Source organism: Sander vitreus, chromosome 17 (genome assembly GCF_031162955.1).
Source record: "Sander vitreus isolate 19-12246 chromosome 17, sanVit1, whole genome shotgun sequence".
In the NCBI taxonomy this organism is placed as follows: domain Eukaryota; kingdom Metazoa; phylum Chordata; class Actinopteri; order Perciformes; family Percidae; genus Sander; species Sander vitreus.
In genome coordinates this window covers 33,311,313-33,333,317 of record NC_135871.1, presented here as the reverse complement: position 1 = coordinate 33,333,317, position 22,005 = coordinate 33,311,313, and the positions used below count along the sequence as shown (strand labels likewise).

The 22,005-nt window shown below is 41.6% G+C and overlaps 2 protein-coding genes across 7 annotated transcripts in view; both read left to right on the top strand.

The window, feature by feature from the left end:
• Positions 1 to 2,756: 2,756 nt before the first annotated feature.
• Positions 2,757 to 10,729, top strand: calua (calumenin a). Of its 6 annotated transcripts, none has more exons than XM_078273480.1 (8): positions 2,757 to 2,848; positions 4,505 to 4,704; positions 4,792 to 5,021; positions 6,063 to 6,256; positions 6,485 to 6,651; positions 7,011 to 7,071; positions 8,086 to 8,285; positions 10,206 to 10,729. In XM_078273480.1, exons 2-8 carry the CDS (start codon positions 4,702 to 4,704, stop codon positions 10,308 to 10,310), a joined length of 960 nt encoding a protein of 319 aa, XP_078129606.1. In that variant the 5' UTR covers positions 2,757 to 2,848; positions 4,505 to 4,701; the 3' UTR covers positions 10,311 to 10,729. The 6 variants fall into 6 exon arrangements, with proteins under 6 accessions (XP_078129606.1, XP_078129607.1, XP_078129603.1 ...); XM_078273481.1 differs by having other exon boundaries at positions 6,060 to 6,256; positions 6,488 to 6,651; XM_078273477.1 differs by having other exon boundaries at positions 6,060 to 6,256.
• A 4,097-nt stretch (positions 10,730 to 14,826) lies between these two features.
• Positions 14,827 to 22,005, top strand: part of tnpo3 (transportin 3) — a 34,880-nt gene continuing 27,701 nt past the window's right edge. The window contains exons 1-2 of the mRNA XM_078273017.1: positions 14,827 to 15,071; positions 20,075 to 20,275. Of these exons, the coding sequence (XP_078129143.1) occupies positions 14,952 to 15,071; positions 20,075 to 20,275 (321 nt within the window). The 5' untranslated portion in view covers positions 14,827 to 14,951. The remainder of the gene's footprint in view (positions 15,072 to 20,074; positions 20,276 to 22,005) is intronic.

Below are 22,005 nucleotides of genomic sequence, written 5' to 3'. Positions count from 1 at the left end.
GGATGATTTTATCATCATAAAACACACTTCATTCAAAGTGGACAGAAACTAAATCAAACTATCAAAAGCCGTCTTGGTTCATCTTTCCACTGTTCCAACAATCACCACTCTGGTTTGGTTGAAATAAACCCTTAATTCACCCATTTACATGTGGAGATATGCTGGCTCTATACACTCTAAAAGTCCTGATTATTTACATGGAGTCTGGTGGAGATATGCTGGCTCTATACACGCTAAAAGTCCTGATTATTTACATGGAGTCTGGTGGAGATATGCTGGCTCTATACACACTAAAAGTCATGATTATTTACATGGAGTCTGGTGGAAATATGCTGGCTCTATACACGCTAAAAGTCATGATTATTTACATGGAGTCTGGTGGGTTTGGTGATGGTGATTTCGGGGCTGTTTCATGTTAAACTAACTAAACTTACTCTTTAACTAAAAGGTCTATCGCTGTAGGGATCCATCCCATAATGTTGTCAGACACTTAAGTATAATATAATAATAATAATCTTGCAAGCACATTACATTTTGAACAGGAATTTAAACTTGGAAAAAATAATGTTTGAGCAAACAAAAACCTATTCCGTGCTCAATAAATGTATTTGCATGTTTGCGTCCATATTAACGTGTAATAATAACCCCTCTCACGCAGTTGTGTACATGTGCCCTCTCAAAACCGCTTCCTCTGCGATCCGCTCCCGTCTCCCTCGCTCTCAACCTCTTCCCTCTGCACGCTCAACTCTGACAGCGTTACAAGTGTGCCACAAAACCAACCAATCAGTGAATTTTAGGTCAATTCTGATTGGCTGTTCGTCTCCAATTGTTTTTGACATACTATACTATGACTTCTTATGACTTTTTGAATCTAGTAAAAATGTTCAGTAAATGTTTATTCATAAACATTGTACTTTGATGGGGTTAGGGTTTATTAGATATAGTATTTCAGATGATGTTATGTAGTACAGTAGATTAGAGTAGCAGTAGTCGTATTTCAGATGGGAGGGTGTTATGTAGTGACTGTTGAATGCAGTTACAGCCTCAGACCAGTAGGGGGCTCCAGTGTATTAGTTATAAGGAGTTTAGTGAGAGCAGTGAGGGCAGTACACAGTACAGTAAATACCCAGTACTAGTCATGTTGAAGTGTTGCCTGTAATACTGAAGATGAAGTATCTGCAGCTATTAAAATCTGTAAACTGTGTTTAATCTGGTTTGACTCTGAAGCCCTTTGGGATTTCTTTTAACAATGAAAAGTGCTTTACAAGTCAAATGTCTTATTATAATAATAATAATTATTATTATTATTATTATTATTATTATTATCCTTATTATTATTATTATTATTATTATTATATTACTATACATGTTACTATGTTCTGATTTTTATATTATATTTCTATTCCACCTCTATATTAATACAAACACTAATATTAATCACATACTGTCACTGTTTGTCTCCATATCTTCTATATTAATGATGTTATAGTTTATAGGCTACCTCTAATTATTTATTATTTGTTTGTTGACTTTATTCAACTGGACTGTTCCTGACTTTGTGACGCTGTCACTGAATGTAACATCTGGGGATCAATAAAGGTTTATTTAAACACCTTTAAAACATTGGAATTTACCTGAATGAAGTAGATAATTATTAATGTAATGGTAAGTTTATTAAATATGACTCATTCACAGTTGAGTTTAATCCCACACATTAAAAGTGTATTTAAATGAAGTAATAGTGAACTAATAGTTATATATATATATATATATATATATATATATATATATATATATATATATATATATATATATATATAAATATATATATATATATATATATATATATATATATAAACGGTCTGTTCTCTGTTATTATGAACCATATTTAGTAGTGTTAGATGTGAGGACGTGGCAGGACGCAGCTGTCAGACTCTCTTTCTGCTGCCATTGGTCCACACGCGGCCAGCAGCCAATCAGAAGCGGGGACGGTGGCCGAGCCATAGATAGATAGACGTAGTCTGCTGCGCTTCATCGGAGCGTTGCGTCGCTGCCACGGCCATCTTGGGACGGACACGCCGCTTCTCCTGATGCATGTGTGTCTAACAGGCGGGAGGTCCATCCACTACTAAAATCATCATCTCTCGCTGAATTTACAACCGATTTTCAAGCTGTTTGCTTTGCTTCAAATTTCAGACATGTATTTATGATACATGATACTGGTTACATGAGAAATGCGGGTTTTCAAACCCAAAAACAAACAGTGTAGATAATAGCAGTCATCTAATTTAAACAGGTTATATAAACAGGGATATTATGAAGGGAGACATTTTGTGTCCCAGGCTGTAAACATGTTGGTTCTGCTGTGAAGCTTGGATGTTTTAACATTAGCATCTGACTGAGATATACTCATTATATTATATACTTTAGCTTTCTATTAGTTTAAAAGGGTTAACATTTCCTCTTGTCATATTACATTACACAAGTTCCTAAAATGTTATTCCATGTTGCTTATTTGGCTTGTATCTCTCATGAACATCCAAAAACAACACAAAGTGTTTTCTCTGAGTCTTTATATGGAGAACGGTCACATGTCCGTCCTAAGATGGCGGCGCACACACGCATCTCACAGGACGGAGGCCGTATCCACGTGGAAAGCCGTGCCCTCTGAAGTCATCAAACGAGCGCAAGCGCTTGCTGAAGTGGACCAATCAAAGCGGAAGAAGTGTTGCAGGCGGCAGCGGATTGGCTGAGGTGGGATGGTAACGGTTTAGCGGGGATGGGTGTGTGATGGTCGGAGAAGAGAAGAGAAAGAGACGGTGAAATCACGGTGCTCCGACACACACAGGTAAGAGATCAGCTGTTTGGGTTTACTGTCATGCAGACTGCGTGATGCGTCATTGCATAATTTATTATTACTATTAACTTAACAGACAGACAGAGAGAAGGACAGACAGAAGGACAGAGCAATGAGAAAGTGTGAAACAGGAACCAGTTAGCCTAACGTTGGCTATTTGTATGTATCTGTATGTTATGTATATATGTGTGTATGTATGTATCTGTATATATGTGTATGTATATGTATGTCTATGTATCTGTATATATGTGTATGTATGTGTATGTATGTTATGTATGTATCTGTATATATGTGTATGTATCTGTATGTATGTGTATGTATGTATCTGTATGTATGTGTATGTTTGTGTATATATGTGTGTGTATGTGTATGTATATATGTGTATGTATGTGTATGTATCTGTATATGTGCTGTTTCTGATATATATATATATATATGTGTATGTATGTGTATATATATATATGTGTGTATATGTGCTGTTTCTGCTTGCTGACGCAGCTTCCCATTCAGTTTCATCAGCATGTGTTCTTGTAGTTTTCTGTCTGTAATAAAGTGAGATCCATCAGGATGGAAGTACTCAGATTACTTCAGTAGAAGTATCAGTACTGTGAAAAGTACTCATTGTATAAAATAACTTGTGTCAGTGTTTTATATGATCATTTTTATTGATGATTAATATGTAAGTTGTTCTTAAATGTTTTTACTAGTAGGGCTGGATCGATCTGATATTATCTTTTAAAATGTGCCTTTATTTTGAAAGTCCTGCTTAATATTTATTCTTTTTATTCAAAAGAGTAGTTTTTAATTATAAAAATCTTTAAAGAGCTCAGTAATGAAGTTGTCCAATCATATTTTAGTTGTTTTTAGTAAATATATAAATGTAACTGATTGGTCGCAGGACTCTGAAATCAAATCCAAACAGACTTCATATCGGTATCAGCAAATATTACATCGTTCAAAGAGTTTATATATTATTGTATCGAGGAAAAATGAGTGATTTACACCCCTAATAACTTTGACTTTTTCACCGATATCTCCCTGTAAAGTTCAAACACTGACAGTTGTAACGTAACGTTTCCATCTTTTGTTAAATGAGATCGTTCTGGTTCTGATTGCTTCGGTCTGACAGTTATCAGATCACAGACAGCAGCATGGAGGAGTCTGTTGGTACCACGGGGGTCAGCTTAGCTTCAGAGCCCGAACCTCCTATGGCGCCATGTTGATGCTACCAAACGATCACCCCCCCCGTTAGCATCCCGTTAGCATCCCATTGACTGCCATTCATTCTGACGTCACTTTGACAGAGAATACCTTTACATCTGAAGTGTTTAAAGACTCTGTTTGTCCGTTGTTTATTTCTAAAGAAACACGACAATGTATAAAAGGCTCCATTACCTTGTAGCTCACGTTATGGCTCCGTAGCAGACGTTTTTATAACAATAGGCTAACGATTGGGTCATAACCACGAGACTTCCTGTCTCATAGTAGAGGAGTTACCGTATAGTACAGGAGAAGCTCTCAGGCAGTTTGGACTTCCATTAGCTGTTTAAGTGTAATGACTAATGTTAACTATCATTTTAGTGATCAATAATGAGCCTGTGTCTATGTTATCTCCTTACATATACCTACGCTCTCCGTCTCTGCTAGATTGGGAATGATTGAGATTTCTCTTGGCACAGCTACCAGAAGACTTCCAACTTTCAGACAGGTTGCTCACGTCACATCTACGTCTTCAAGCTCAGTTGGAGGCTGCTCAGTAACACTCAGCCATCACCGGGAAAGAGACTTCACTGGTCTCCGTCCAGAGACACGGGGTCTGCTGGTCCAGTTTATATATACTGTCTATGGTTGGTTCAGAGCTGCTCAGACAGGTTGAATGTCCCTCATCTGTTGTCAGTTCTCAGACAGGTTGAATGTCTCTCGTCTGTTTTCAGTTTGTCAGGATGATCCGTGCGTTGCTGTTGCTGTGTTTCGGCCTCTGCCTGGTCTGTGGCAGCAGTAAACCCACAGAGAAGAAGAGTCGAGTCCATGAAGAAGAACCTCTCAGCCGCCTCCAACACGACGACAACAAGAACTACGACTACGACCACGAAGCTTTCCTGGGCCAAGACCAGGCCAAAGCCTTCGAGCATCTCCTGCCAGAGGAGAGCAAACGGAGGCTCGGGTGAGTTCCTGTAATATTACTAACCCAGATACAGATATATACAGATATACAAGTATACAGAGATACAGATACACAGAGATACAAGTATACAGATACACAGAGATACAGATATATTCAGCTACACATATATACAGATATACAGATATAGATACAGGGTATATACAGATATATACAGATATACAAGTATACAGAGATACAGATACACAGAGATACAAGTATACAGAGATACATACAGGTATGTACAGATATACAGAGATACTGATATACAGATATACATATAGATATACATATATACAGAGATACTGATACAGTTATACAAATATACAGATATACATATATACAGATACACAGAGATACAGATATACTGACATACAGATATACACATATACAAGTATACAGAGATACAGATATAGTGAAATACAGATATACATATATACAGAGATACTGATACAGATATACAAGTATACAGGTATACAGAGATACAGATATACATATATACAGAGATACTGATACAGAGATACAGATATACAGAGATACATATATGATGAGCGGTAGCAATTATAGTACCAATAAAACTCATAATATAGTACTTTGAGGCGTTTGTTGTGTTGCAGCCATGGAGCGTAGTAAGGGTTAGTATTTTACCTTGAGAAATCCAAACCAAATGTTCCTCTTATCTGTGAAACAAGCATGTGACCCGATGTACCTCCAACCCTCAAAGAACCAGAATCCAAACGATGCTGCATACCTCAACGCCCTCGTTATCTGCCAATACATAAATCATTATCTTCATTTCTTTGTTCCCATGGAAACATCCACAACTGGTGCTCCAAGTTCTGCAGTTTCTTTAGTTTACACCGAGCACAGCGTTTGTTTAAGATGATTTACTCAGCAAATTAGTGACAAATGAACTAATATATCCATGTTTTCACTCAATCAATGTTACACACTGAAGTCATTTATAATGCAAGTGTTCCGTGTGTGTGTGTGTGTGTGTGTGTGTCTGTGTGTGTGTGTGTGTGTGTGTGTGTGTGTCAGCAGCATCATCGTGAATAAAATGGACAGGAACAAAGATGGTTTCATCTCTGAAGAGGAGCTGAAGGACTGGATCAAATCGGCTCAGAAGAAACACGTTTACGACAGTGTGGAGCATCAGTGGAAAGACTTTGATGTTAACGGGGACGGTCTGATCAGCTGGGAGGAGTACAGGAATGTCACGTACGGGAGTTACCTGGGTACACAAACACACTTTAAGAAGTCACGCTCATATCTCACAGCAGAGAGACTGATTGGTTCCTCTGCTCTCTGATTGGTTCTGTGATTGGTGTCCCTCTGCTCTCTGATTGGTTCTGTGATTGATTCCTCTGCTCTCTGATTGGTTCTGTGTTCTGTGATTGATTCCTCTGCTCTCTGATTGGTTCTGTGATTGATTCCTCTGCTCTCTGATTGGTGGGCTCTAACAGCAGACCCTCAGACGGACACAGAATATAACTACGATCAGATGATGTCGAGGGACGAGAGACGCTTCCGAGTCGCAGACACCAACGGAGACCTGATGGCAGACAAGCACGAGTTCGCAGCTTTCCTTCATCCTGAAGATCACCAGCACATGAAGGACATCGTGGTGCAGGTGGGTGAGACAAAGTTAACATGTATTTACTCAATAGACTAAATATTCACATTTATTACAAGGAAATCATACTGAGGTAATGAGGAATGTTAGCAGTGTGACTGATGAAGGAGTAAAGCTGAACTATTAACCAGCTGAACCCAGAACAGAAACATGGAGCCGGGAGCACGGAGAGAGACGCTGGTGCTGACACCTGGAGAGACTGGCCTGATGTCACTGATGTGATGTCACTGACCTGATGTCACTGATGTGATGTCACTGACCTGATGTCACTGATGTCATGTCACTGACCTGATGTCACTGACGTCATGTCACTGACCTGATGTCACTGACATCATGTCATGTGTTTTCTGTTGCAGGAAACGATGGAAGACATCGACAAGAACGGAGACGGTTTCATCGACCTGAAGGAGTACATCGGTAAGAAGATCTCTGTCAGCTGTCTGATGCTCTCTGACGTGACGAGCTAACACGGAGATTGCTGAGCTGTACGGAGAGCTAACGCTTATGGCGAGCTAACACGTAAGACGAGCTACCACGTACAGAGAGCTAACGCTTATGGCGAGCTAACACGTTTGGCTAGCAAACACGTAAGACGAGCTAACCCGTAAGGAGAGCTAACCCGTAAGACGAGCTAACCCGTAAGACGAGCTAACCCGTAAGACGAGCTAACATGTACGGAGAGCTAACACGTAAGACGAGCTAACATGTACGGAGAGCTAACACGTAAGTCGAGCTACCACGTACAGAGAGCTAACGCTTATGGCGAGCTAACACGTTTGGCAAGCAAACACGTAAGACGAGCTAACAGGTACGGAGAGCTAACACGTAAGACGAGCTAACCCGTAAGACGAGCTAACATGTACGGACAGCTAACACGTAAGACGAGCTAACATGTACGGAGAGCTAACACGTAAGACGAGCTAACACGTAAGACGAGCTAACATGTACGGCGAGCTAACACGTAAGACGAGCTAACACGTAAGATGAGCTAACACGTACGGCGAGCTAACACGTACGGCGAGCTAACACGTACGGCGAGCTAACACGTAAGGCGAGCTAACACGTAAGACGAGCTAACACGTACGGAGAGCTAACACGTAAGACGAGCTAACACGTAAGACGAGCTAACACGTAACACGAGCTAACACGTAACACGAGCTAACACGTATGGAGAGCTAACACGTAAGACGAGCTATGAATAGGTCCTGAGCGTGTGTGTGTGTATTTCAGGCCTGTGTGTAGTGATTTCTAACAAACAGAGTGTAAATTGTAATTTGTATGTGTGTTTCTCACATACACACACACACTTCCAGTTTGTCCTCCAGTGTTTCTCACACACACACTTCCAGTTTGTCCTCCAGTGTTTCTCACACACACACTTCCAGTTTGTCCTCCAGTGTTTCTCAGATACCTTTGTCTTTGTGTCTGCAGGCGACATGTACACGTCAGACGGAGAGGAAGAGGAGCCTGAGTGGGTGGCCAGCGAGCGCCAGCAGTTCTCTGAGTTCAGAGACAAAAACAACGACGGAAAGATGGACAAAGAAGAAACTCTGGACTGGATTCTTCCCTCGGACTACGACCACGCTGAAGCCGAGGCCAAGCACCTGATGCATGAGGCCGACGCCAACCAGGTGGGTTTCACCTGTCCTCTGTTGATGTCTACCTGTTCATCACTACTACTATATACATATACATACATATATATATATATATAGCGCTACTATATATGTGCGCTACTGCACATTCAAGAACAGAGAAGAGAGTTAGAGGATAAAGAAAGACCAGAGATACACCAGAACAACGTACGCTCCAGAGAGGAGCCGTCTGTTGTTGCAAGGTTTTTTGTTTCAAAAAAATCGGACATAATTTAGCCACTGTTGTTGACCGTCGCTCTAACGTTACTCGGCCGTGCTAACGTTACCGTGCTAACCTTACCGTGCTAACCTTACCGTGCTAACGTTACTGTGCTAACGTTACCGTGTTAACGTTACAGTGCTAACGTGAAAGACTTGTCACGTCAAGCATGCAGCAGAGCAACATTATGAACGCAATCCAACTATGGCCCCGCTACAGACCGCTGAGAAAGACGGGTTCAGAGCAATGATTAAAACACTGGATTTAAGATGCCTTGCCTCGCTGAAATATGTCCACCAACCTACAAACATTATTATATATATATATATATATATATATATATATATATATATATATATATATATATATATATATATATATATATTATTATTATTATTCAAACAGCGAAGGAGGCTGACAGCGGAGCTTCGTTCAGTTGCCCACTACAACCTAACTTACCTGTGGCCAAGCTAGTGTTTATACTATATTTCCGATTTGAATGCACAGTTGTTTTTTAAATAACAAATAAATAAGAATTCAATACATTACATCTATGTTATTTTGTCTTAGTTAGGAAAGTAATGTTTAGTTAGGAAAGTCTGGTGCCTTTAGAGTCAATATTAGGGTTGGGTATTGTTTGGTTTGGATACCGGTGCTAAAGCGGTACTTTTAAAACGGTACCGGTGCCTTAACGGTGCCTGAACCGATACTTTTTAAGAAAGTAAAAAAAAGAAAGGTACTAAACAACAGTTGGCGACATTAAAGAACGGCGTGTTTATTGCTAAGGCCATATGGTCAAAATTAAATGATTTAATAATAAGGTAATCACTATAACAATAACTTATTTCACTAGTAAACTGCTGTTGAACGAGAAAAACAACAACCAGATGGGAAAAGGGCATTTAACAACAACTTTGAATGCACCACGAGTCTGTAGTTTACCAGTTTCATTGAACGCACCGTCTGTGTTTTTCCGACAACAGCAGCTGCAGATTGTTACACCCCGGTGTTGAATCCTCTCCAGTGAAATACAGACAAACTTTACACCGTTTAGCGTTAGCTGTCAGCATTGTAACCGTTTTTAATCCAGCTACTAGCTAGTGGTAGGCTAACGTTAGCTGCTGTCGAGTATAGTGTTAACTAGCTAGCGGTAGGCTAACGTTAGCTGCTGTCGAGTATAGTGTTAACTAGCTAGCGGTAGGCTAACGTTAGCTGCTGTCGAGTATAGTGTTAACTAGCTAGCGGTAGGCTAACATTAGCTTCTGTCGAGTATAGTGTTAACTAGCTAGTGGTAGGCTAACGTTAGCTGCTGTCGAGTATAGTGTTAACTAGCGTCACGTGCAGCGGTGTCTCTGTTTCCTGTATCGTCTGTTTCAGCGCATCAGAGAGAAGTGCAGACATATCAGCGGCACCAGAATGAGGCACCGAAATCCTATTGCTATTCCTGCAGCAGCAGGATGTGTTACGAGGACGTACGGTAAAATAGTATCCTGTTAGGCACGACGCAAAGACGAGTGAAGTGAAAATAAATTAATACATGGCGGCATGCGATTAATACGATTAAAAAAAGTTAACGCATTATGCTCGGCCCTTAATCGCATCGCGATTAACGCGTTAATGCTGACAGCCATAATATATATAAATATATATATATATATATATATACCTGTTAATAACTGCTTTTCTGGTTCTTTCAGGATGGAAAACTCACCAAAAGTGAAATCCTGAACAAATACGAGACGTTTGTTGGGAGTCAGGTGACGGACTTCGGGGAGGCGTTACTACGACACGACGAGTTCTGAACATCAGATTTTACTGTTTTTAGAGAGAATTTATTTTGTAAGCCTACAGAAAATATTTTAATAACTTGAGACTTGTGTAACATCCGAAAACGTCTTCCAGCTCAGTTTGGTCTTTTTATAATATTCAATTTTTAGGACTTCATGTTCGTCCGTGTTTGGTTTCTTTCTCTTGTTAAACATTCATTCCTGTTTCTGAGGCCAGCCACACTTCCACATTTAGAGAAAAGACAGTTCAGAGCTATAATGAGAGAACCAAGTAGAGGAATCTGAAAACAATCATTGTCATTTATTATATTATTATTATATGTTAGATTATTTTCACGGTTTCAGTTTGTCTTGAATTTGCACAGCGACAGGAAGTCCGTCCTTCATATTCTGGACTGTACATCCTGTTTTCATTAAACATTTCAAATTGAGAAGTTGTTTCTGTGTTTGTTTTGAGTGGACGGAGCCTTTAACAGGTGGACTTCAGCGTAGACATCAGAGCTAAGTTATTACGCATCAGAGCTAAGTTATTACACATCAGAGCTAAGTTATTACACATAAATTATTACACATCAGAGCTAAGTTATTACACATCAGAGCTAAGTTATTACACGTAAATTATTACACATCAGAGCCAAGTTATTACACATCAGAGCTACGTTATTACACAAGTTATTACACATCAGAGCTAAATTATTACACATAAATTATTACACATCACATCAGAGCTAAATTATTACACATCAGAGCTACGTTATTACACATCAGTTATTACACATCAGAGCTAAGTTATTACACAGAGCTAAATTATTACACAGAGCTACGCTATTAGACATCAGTTATTACACATCAGAGCTATGTTATTACACATCAGAGCTAAGTTATTACACATCAGTTATTACACATCAGAGCTACATTATTACACATCAGAACCAGAATCAGAAAGAGTTTTATTGCCAAGTACGTTTTTTAACACATACAAGGAATTTGTTTTGGTGTTGTTGGTGCACATCACACATTCTCTAGATGGAATATCAGACAATATAAGTATAGGTACAAACAATATAAGTATATGTACTCAGTATGTATTCAATTAAATTAAAAATAAAGATAGAAATAAAAAAAAATAATAAAGAGCATTCCAGCAGAGAGAGAACAGTGGCATGAAGAGCCAGGGGTGGAGAGTCAGGGTGGTTTCCGGGCCTTGTTAATAAGGCTAGTGGCGGAGGGGAAAAAGCTGTTCATGTGATGTGAGGTTTTGGTCCTGATGGACCTCAGCCTCCTGCCAGAGGGAAGCGTCTCAAAGAGTTTGTGTCCGGGGTGGGAGGGGTCAGCCACAATCTTTTCAGCACACTTCAGAGTCCTGGTGGCGTAAAGGTCCTGGAGCGGCGGAAGATTGCAGCCAATCACCTTCTCTGCAGACCGAATGACATGCTGCAGTCTGCCCTTGTCCTTGGCAGTGGCAGCAGCGTACCAGATGGTGATGGAGGATGTGAGGATGGACTCAATGATGGCTGTGTAGAAGTGCACCATCATTGTCTTTGGCAGGTTGAATTTCTTCAGCTGCCGCAGGAAGTACATCCTTGTTGTGCTTTCTTGACGAGGGAGCTGATGTTCAGTTCCCACTTGAGGTCCTGGGAGATGATAGTTCCCAGGAAGCGGAAAGACTCCACAGTGTCAATTGTGGAGCCACAGAGGGTGATGGGGGCAGGTGGGGCTGGGTTCTTCCTGAAGTCCACAACCATCTCCACTATCTTTAGAGCGTTGAGCTCTAGATTGTTTTGGTTGCACCAGGTCACCAGGTGGTCAGCCGCCCACCTGTAAGCGGACTCATCTCCATCAGAGATGAGTCCGATGAGGGAGGTGTCGTCCGCAAACTTCAGAAGCTTAACGGACTGGTGACTGGAGCTAAGTTATTACACATCAGAGCTAAGTTATTACACATCAAAACTAAGTTATTACACAGACACTAAGGCTGCGTTCACACTCCAAGTCTTAATGCTTAATTTAGATTGTTTGTTTGTCTGATCACATGACCTTTTATATTGTGGCCTATATCAGATTCCAGGGTGAACTGATCCACATGATCAACAGACCAATAACAATGACATCAGACGCTGCTGCACTAAAGTTAGGGAGGTCATGGAGGAAGTCAGCAGCTGCACTAAAGTTAGGGAGGTCATGGAGGAAGTCAGCAGCTGCACTAAAGTTAGGGAGGTCATGGAGGAAGTCAGCAGCTGCATTAAAGTTAGGGGGGTCATGGAGGAAGTCAGCATTAGGGAAGTCATGGAGGAAGTCAGCATTAGGGAGGTCATGGAGGAAGTCAGCAGCTGCACTAAAGTTAGGGAGGTCATGGAGGAAGTCAGCATTAGGGAGGTCATGAAGGAAGTCAGCATTTGCACTTTGATTTCAATATGTTTGTCCCCGTTCTTCCAGTTCGTTTGCTATTTTTTCAAAAACTGAGCGGTTACGGTCTGATCCTTGTAGTTTTGATTGAATTAAAGTACACTAATGAGGTCTAACCCCTCCCTCTCCCTCTATCTTGCTCCATCACTGGTCTCCATGTTGGAGGTCTAGTCAGGTTTTTAATGTTCCTGTCTGGGTCCAGGACTAACTCCTGCCGGAGCATCATTGGGACAAATGTTGATGTAGATTGACGTAAAAGTCTCATCAAATTCTCCTTGGTTGTTCACACTGACAGACCTGGGTCTGATTCAGGACCACATATGGAAGTCTGATCTGATTTGAGTGACCTGGTCACTTAACCCCAAAAAAATCAGATTTGGGTCACTTTTGCCGGCAGTCTGAACGCAGCCTAAGTCACTGGAGACAACCTGTTCATAAAGTGTTTATTATATATATATTAGGGCTGTCAGCATTATCGCATTAATCGTATTAATCGCATTCCCCCATTTATTAATGTATTTTCACTTCACTCGGCTTAGCCTACCGCTAGCTAGTTAACACTACACTTGACAGCAGCTAACGTTAGCCTACCGCTAGCTAGTTAACACTACACTCGACAGCAGATAACGTTAGCCTACCGCTAGCTAGTTAACACTATACTCAACAGCTGCTTTTGTTAGCCTACCGCTAGCTAGTAGCTGATTAAACATGGTTACAATGCTGACAGCTAACGCTAAACGGTGTAAAGTGTGACTGTATTTCACTGGAGAGGATTCAACACCAGGATGTAACAATCTGCAGCTGCTGTTGTCAGAAAAACACACGATGCGTTCAATGAAACTAGTAATTTACAGATTCGTGGTGCATTCAAAGTTGTTGTTAAATTCAAATGTGTGACTAGATTAAATATATAATAAACAATTACAAATCTTAAAATCAAGTTCATAAAGTAACTTTCTTTGCATTCATTTGATTCCCAATCAAGATCCACGGGTAAGAACGGCTTTCCATTGTTATTATGTACTTAAAAACTGTTCTGAAATGCTAAATAATAGAATTTTAATCATGTGGTAAAACATGTGATTAATCGCGATTAAAAAATTTTATATATATATATATATATATATATATATATATATTGTTGTTGCCGTTAATCTAAACTAAGATGTTCTTCATGAACAGTTTATTTACATGTTGTTGATGCCTTTAAGAGTCTAAGATTTCCTTTCAAACTCCTTCAGCTGTCTTCTGTTTAACACGAAGAAACTTCAGACGATTGGTCTCCATGATGCACGTGCTAAACTCAGGAGATGTTATTATAACTTCTCATTTAATCATGTTTATATATTTATCATTTAGTCTTATTTATATATATGTATCATTTAGTCTTAGTACAGAAGGAGAAACAAGACACACAATACAGGAGCACACACACACATCTGTATAACACACACACACACACACACATCTGTATAACATACACACACATATGTATAACACACACATCTGTATAACACACACACATCTGTATAACATACACACATCTGTATAACACACACACATCTGTATAACATACACACACACACACACACACACATAGCTGTATAACACACACACACACACACACACACACACACACACACACACACACACAGACATCTGTTTAACAGGAACATGAATAGTGTATAACTATAGTTAATAATGTATAACTATAGTTAATAATGTATAACTAATAGTTAATAACGTTAAGAGAGCTATAGACTTCTGTTCTGTGTTCAGCCTGTTTTTCTGAAACAGCTGTTTTGTGTATTTTAGTTTCTTTATTTATGGTTTATTTGATAATAATGTTCACTATGTTTGTTAATGTTTACACCAACAACCCAGGCAGATTCCTTGAGATGTAACTTACTTTGATTCATGTTAACAAACAGCTTTATAGATGAAATACATTCAAATATAAATATACAACATGTAAGACACGTAGATAATAATATATAATATCACATAATAATAAGTATGTAGAGGGGGATAATTAAACATTATAAATAATGTTTTTGATGGAGTTCTGTGTGAAATGTCCCCACCGTCATCACAGAGCGGAACTAATGTTCCTGGCGGTGTTTCCTATCGGCAGAGGATCCTGGTTGCACGCGGGAAGCCAGTGCTTTGAGATGGCGGTCGACACACAGACCGTGTAGCTTGAGATCGTGCAGCGTGTTGGAGAACTTTCTGCCTTCTAATCTCAGCGCTATGGAGGGGGGCAAGCCGAACCTGGCCCTGGTCTACCAGGCGGTCCAGGCCCTGTACCACGACCCGGACCCGACCGGGAAGGAGCGAGCCTCGGTGTGGCTCGGAGAGCTCCAGAGATCGGTAAGAACCGGGAGCCCCGGGGGGACCGGCGGGACCGGGGGGACATGCTCCGGGGGTCTGAGGGGGGTCTACACCGGCCTGTCTGCACCGGGTTTTAACATTTTACCAGATAAATACAGAACGGGAGAACTGCGCATGCGTAGAGACGCAGCGCAGGTTCCCGTTAGCATCATAGCTAAGCTACGCTGGCTAAATGAATGGATCAAAACACAAACTGTTAGCGTCGTTAGCTTCGTTAGCTTCCTGCTAACTGTTAATACGTTGTTGATGTGAGGGTTTGATTACCCGATGTGTGTCTGTCTCCCGGTCAGACGGAGTTTACTGCGTGTTCAGTCTCCGAGGCCTGTTAGCATGTTAGCCTGTTAGCACGGTAACACGGCTCATGTAAAGTTGAGTTACATTAATGAAACGAGTCATACAGGTGACGTTAGTGGCGCTGCTGTACCTGTCCGCGCCCACAGAGGCAGCACATTATATATATATATATATATATATATATATATATATATATATATATATATATATATATATATATATGTGTATGTTTAGAATGTGTTACTGAGGATCACCTCACGTGATCAGATAGGACGTCACGTTGGTTAATGAAGGTGTGTTCAGGTGTTGCAGCTGACGTCACTGTGTCGAGTTCAAACTGGGTTAAGGTTAGTATTGTTGGGTAGTGTGTGTGGGTATTAGTTGTGTGTGTTAGTAGTGTGTTAGTTGTGTGTGTGTGTGTTAGTAGTGTGTGTGTGGGTTTCAGGGTGGGGCAGTAACTGTTCAGGTTTCTCAGCTGTTCACACACTTCTCTGATCAGCTGATCTGGTTCAGCAGGTTGTGAAGCAGCGTCCTGATTGGCTGATAGAAATGTGTTTGAGTGGGTTTCAAGACCCTGGATCAGTTAATAACCACATTACTGCTGGCTGACCATGTTTCTGTCGATCAGAATATCTCGATAAAGAGAGAACTTATTATATTTATTATATTTTATATTATAGTATATTATATATTATATTTATTATATTATATTTTATTTATTATATTATATTTTATTTATTATATTTTATTTTTTATATATAATAATAAGATATTAAAGTTTAAACTGATGACAGGAAATCATTTCTAACTTTCTTTTATTGAACAATTTGAATATAAGAAAGAATGACAGTTAGATTTTAAAGAGCAGCTTTCTGCTGATATTTAGGTAAATAAGGGCTGTAATCTCCCAGTCGACTAGTCCATTTATTGGTCGATACCTTCTGGCTCTACAAAAATTCTGACTGGTCAATTTTTTTGCTGTGTTAATTTCATCAGGTGGAAAGCACTAATTGCTAACGGGGGTGTTGTTAGAGCACCCCTGTTTTACAGGTAATAGTCTGTCTTCAGAACACCCCCCTTGTTCTCACTTTTTGGATCAGCCCAACCCACTGGAGACAGAATGAAGAATGTACTAGAAGGCCTTGGTTTGCTGAATATGTATTTAATCGTGAGCGTTTAATGTATAGTCAGTCCTCCTCTACCAGGTCAAAGACATCGGCAGTGTGGCAGCATTTTACAAAATAGATAATGGAAAAAAAAGTCACATGCAAAGTTTGCAAGCAACAGTTTGCATATCACAGCTCAACTACAAACATGGCATATCACCTAAAAACGCTAAGCTAACTTGTCTGCGTTAGGTTGCCCCGTCTGTTTTGAGTAGGCTATATGCGCATATCAGAATTGGCATATTCTAATGTTTTATTCTAATAATCGTTTTATAACTACGGTAGCATCCCCCAGGGTTAGCGGCGAAGCTGAGCTCCTACGTTCAGCAGCTCTGTGCAAGGACATGTCTCAGTTATAATAACACATAAAAAAAAACAATTGTCTTATTGTATATTATTGTATAGTATTATGTTGCATATTCCTCAACAGTTCTTGTGCTGATATCACTAGTTGACATAGTACTATTTTCAGAAATCATAGGCTGTGATATTGCGCAGGTGCACGTGATGCAACGCTGTCATTTCAGTGCAAAATAATTAGGTTTAAAAAACGATTTAATATACTGCAAATAGCCTACTAGTTTTTTATGTGTAGTTATAATTGATTTAGACGGACAAGGCTACCAAGTACTGCGCTGCTAATTCATCTAACGCTTCTTTTCCCCTGCAGTCGACTTTTAGTCGAAATTTCAGGACTTCACTCGACCAAGATTTTCTTTGGTTGATTACAGCCCTAGTTAACATCCATCCATCTTCGTCCGCTTATCCGGGGTCGGGTCGCGGGGGTAGCAGCTCCAGCAGGGGACCCCAAACTTCCCTTTTCCGAGCCACATTAACCAGCTCCGACTGGGGATCCCAAGGCGTTCCCAGGCCAGGTTGGAGATATAATCCCTCCACCTAGTCCTGGGTCTTCCCCGGGGCCTCCTCCCAGCTGGACGTGCCTGGAACACCTCCCTAGGGAGGCGCCCAGGGGGCATCCTTACCAGATGCCCGAACCACCTCAACTGGCTCCTTTCGACGCGAAGGAGCAGCGGCTCTACTCCGAGCTCCTCACGGATAACTGAGCTTCTCACCCTATCTCTAAGGGAGACGCCAGCTACCCTCCTGAGGAAACCCATTTCAGCCGCTTGTACCCTGGATCTTGTTCTTTCGGTCATGACCCAGCCTTCATGACCATAGGTGAGGGTAGGAACAAAAACTGACCGGTAGATTGAGAGCTTTGCCTTCTGGCTCAGCTCTCTTTTCGTCACAACGGTGCGATAAATTGAATGTAATACCGCACCCGCTGTGCCGATTCTCCGACCAATCTCCCGCTCCATTGTCCCCTCACTCGCGAACAAGACCCCCAAGGTACTTGAACTCCTTCACTTGGGGTAAGGACTCATTCCCTACCTGGAGAAGGCACTCCATCGGTTTCCTGCTGAGAACCATGGCCTCCGATTTAGAGGTGCTGATCCTCATCCCAGCCGCTCTCACACTCGGCTGCGAACCGATCCAGTGAGTGCTGAAGGTCACAGGCCGATGATGCCATCAGGACCACATCATCTGCAAAAAGCAGCGATGAGATCCCCAGCCCACCGAACTGCAACCCCTCTCCACCCCGACTACGCCTCGATATCCTGTCCATAAATACTACAAACAAGATTGGTGACAAAGCGCAGCCCTGGCGGAGGCCAACTCTCACCTGAAACGAGTCCGACTTACTGCCGAGAACCCGGACACAGCTCTCGCTTTGGTCGTACAGAGATTGGATGGCCCTGAGAAGGGACCCCCTCACCCCGTACTCCCGCAGCACCTCCCTGTATCTCCCGGGGCACCCGGTCATACGCCTTCTCCAGATCCACAAAACACATGTAGACCGGTTGGGCATACTCCCAGGCTCCCTCCAGGATCCTTGCGAGAGTAAAGATCTGGTCCGTTGTTCCACGACCAGGACGGAATCCGCATTGTTCCTCTTCAACCTGAGGTTCGACTATCGACCGAACCCTCCTTTCCAGGACCTTGGAGTAGACTTTACCGGGGAGGCTGAGAAGTGTGATACCCCTGTAATTGGCACACACCCTCTGGTCCCCCTTTTTAAAAAGGGGAACCACCACCCCGGTCTGCCACTCCTTAGGCACCGTCCCAGACTTCCACGCAATGTTGAAGAGGCGTGTCAACCAAGACAACCCCTCCACACCCAGAGCCTTAAGCATTTCTGGACGGATCTCATCAATTCCTGGGGCTTTGCCACTGTGGAGTTGTTTAACTACATCAGCAACCTCCACCAGGGAAATTGACGACAATCCCCCATCATCCTCCAGCTCTGCCTCTACCATAGAGGGCGTATTAGTCGGATTTAGGAGTTCCACAAAGTGCTCCTTCCACCGCCCTATTACCTCCTCAGTTGAGGTCAACAGCGTCCCTTCCTTACTGTACACAGCTTGGATGGTTCCCCGCTTCCCCCTCCTGAGGTGGCGAACGGTTTTCCAGAAGCACCTTGGTGCCGACCAAAAGTCCTTCTCCGAACTTCTCCCACACCCGCTGCTTTGCCTCTTTCATGGTAGAGGCTGCAGCCCTTCGGGCCCTTCGGTACATTGCAACTGCCTCCGGAGTCCTCTGGGATAACAGATCCCGCAAAGACTCTTTCTTCAGTCGGACGGCTTCCCTGACCACCGGTGTCCACCACGGTGTTCGTGGGTAACCGCCCCTTGAGGCACCTAAGACCACAGCTCCTCACCGCAGCTTCAGCAATGGAAACTTTGAACATTGTCCACTCGGGTTCAATGCCCCCAGCCTCCACAGGGATGCACGAAAAGCTCCGCCGGAGGTGTGAGTTGAAAGTCTGTCGGACAGGGGCCTCCTCCAGACGTTCCCAATTTACCCGCACTACCCGTTTGGGCTTACCAGGTCTGTCCAGAGTCTTCCCCCACTCCCTGACCCAACTCACCACCAGATGGTGATCAGTTGACAGCTCCGCCCCTCTCTTCACCCGAGTGTCCAAAACATACGGCCTCAGATCAGATGAAACGATTATAAAATCGATCATTGACCTTTGGCCTAGGGTGCTCTGGTACCAAGTACACTTATGAGCATCCCTATGTTCGAACATGGTGTTCGTTATAGACAATAACATAGTTAACATGTTTATTATTATCACCATGGTGATGATATTATTATTATGGGGGGGGGGCATGTTGTATGAGGTTGGGGGGGGGGGGCATGTTGTATGAGTGGGGGGGCATGTTGTATTTCTACTGCAGATAAACTATCTACTCAGGTTAATATTAATTATTAATATTCATATTTTAGTTGGGTTAGGGTTAGCCTTTTCTGCATCAAGTTATGGTGGAAAAAAACAAGGATGTATGGTTCAAAAGGGTTGTACTTAGTGTTTTAGTTAGTTTAGTGACTTACGTAGAACGGGTTAGTTCAATGAGAAAAGACCCCCTTCACTTCCTCTGAACCGCTCAGGTGTAAAGGTGTAATGACATCACTTCCTCTGAGCCGCTCAGGTGTAATGACATCACTTCCTGTCTGTAGATGTATGCGTGGGAGATCTCGGACCAGCTGCTGCAGCTCAAACAGGATGTGGAGTCGTGTTATTTTGCTGCTCAGACGATGAAGATGAAGATCCAAACTTCCTTCTTCGAGCTTCCTCCAGAGACCCACAATGCATTGCGAGACTCGCTGCTGACCCACATCCAGAACCTCAAGGACCTGTCGCCCATCATTGTCACCCAGGTAACTGTCTGATCTGGTCGCCGCGGGGACATACGTAGCTACGTGTCCGTAGCCTGAACCTCTAAAACAAGACGCAGACAGCAACAGCTGTGATTGGGGTTAGGATTACGTTACATTACATATAGGGTTAGGATTACATTACATTTAGGATTACATTACATTTAGGGTTAGGATTACATTACATTTAGGGTTACATTACATATAGGGTTAGGATTACATTACATTTAGGATTACATTACATTTAGGGTTACATTACATTTAGGGTTAGGATTACATTACATTTAGGGTTACATGTCATTTAGGATTACATTACAAGTCATTTAGGATTACATTACAATTAGGGTTAGGATTACATTACATTTAGGGTTACATTACATTTAGGGTTAGGATTACATTACATGTCATTTAGGGTTAGGATTACATTACATGTCATTTAGCTGAAGCTTTTATCCAAAGCGACTTATAATGTGTCTATATATCAGAGGTCTCGCACCTCTGGAGCAACTAGGGGTTAAGGGGTTAAGTGCCTTGCTCAGGGACACATTGGTTGATGTATCACAGTGGGACTCAAACCCACATCTCCCACACCCAAGGCATGGGTCATATCCACTGCTCCATCACCCCCCCACATCTCCATAAACAACATCAAATCAAGGGTTAACTTCTCCTGCTCCAGATATCTCACCGTGGTCAGAAAGAACAGAGGAGACACTTAGTTTCTCTCTCTATGACTAGAGTCACTACTTACACACACAGACACACACACAGACAGAGACAAAGAAACACACACAGAGACAAAGAAACACACACACACACAGAACAGACAGTGTCCACGGTGTAAAATCTGTAGCAGACAAAGTTAACCCTCTCCTTGATTTCATAACGCCATACCTGTCTCTCTCTCTCGTTGACTGACTCTTGTGTGGTTCGTTGTGTGTCTGACTGTGCGTGCTTTCGAACACCCGCCCAACTCTACCTCTGATTGGTTAACCATGACATTTTACTCAACCTTAGCCAATCGTCAGCATGTATGCGCTTGCGTCGTGCACTAACTAAGGAAGAACAGTAAAATAGACAGACTCAGAGATCTAGTAGGTCTGATGAAGAAACGGCTTCAAATATAGTAACGCGCCGCAGCAACGATAACGGCGTTATTAAGATGGGAAGAGTAATCGATTAGATTACTCGTTACTGAAAAAAGTAACGCCGTTTTTCCCATCACTGGTTACCTTTTTATATTTATTCTTTTTAATAAAAAGAATAAATGTAATGAAATGTATTGATATTTTCACTTTGAATCGAAATATCGATCCAGATCTACAGCTGAGTCATGCGTCTGATCTGCTGAGTCATGCGTCTGATCTGCTGAGTCATTCTCCTTTTACTGTAACTGCAGACGGTCTCTCTGGGTCTCTGTAACAACAGATTCATGTTTCACTTCCTCGTGTCTGGACATTCATCTGTTATCAGATGTTTCTGATCAATAAACAGTCAATAATAGTAAACAGTCAATAAAATATTATATAATAATAATAATAACCTGGCAGTGATGATGATGATGATAATAATAACCGGGCAGTAGTAATAATAATGATGATGATGATGTTGTTAATAATAATAATAATAATAATGATGATGATGATGATGTTGTTAATAATAATAATAATGATGATGATGATGATGTTGTTAATAATAATAATAATGATGATGATGATGATAATAATGATGAT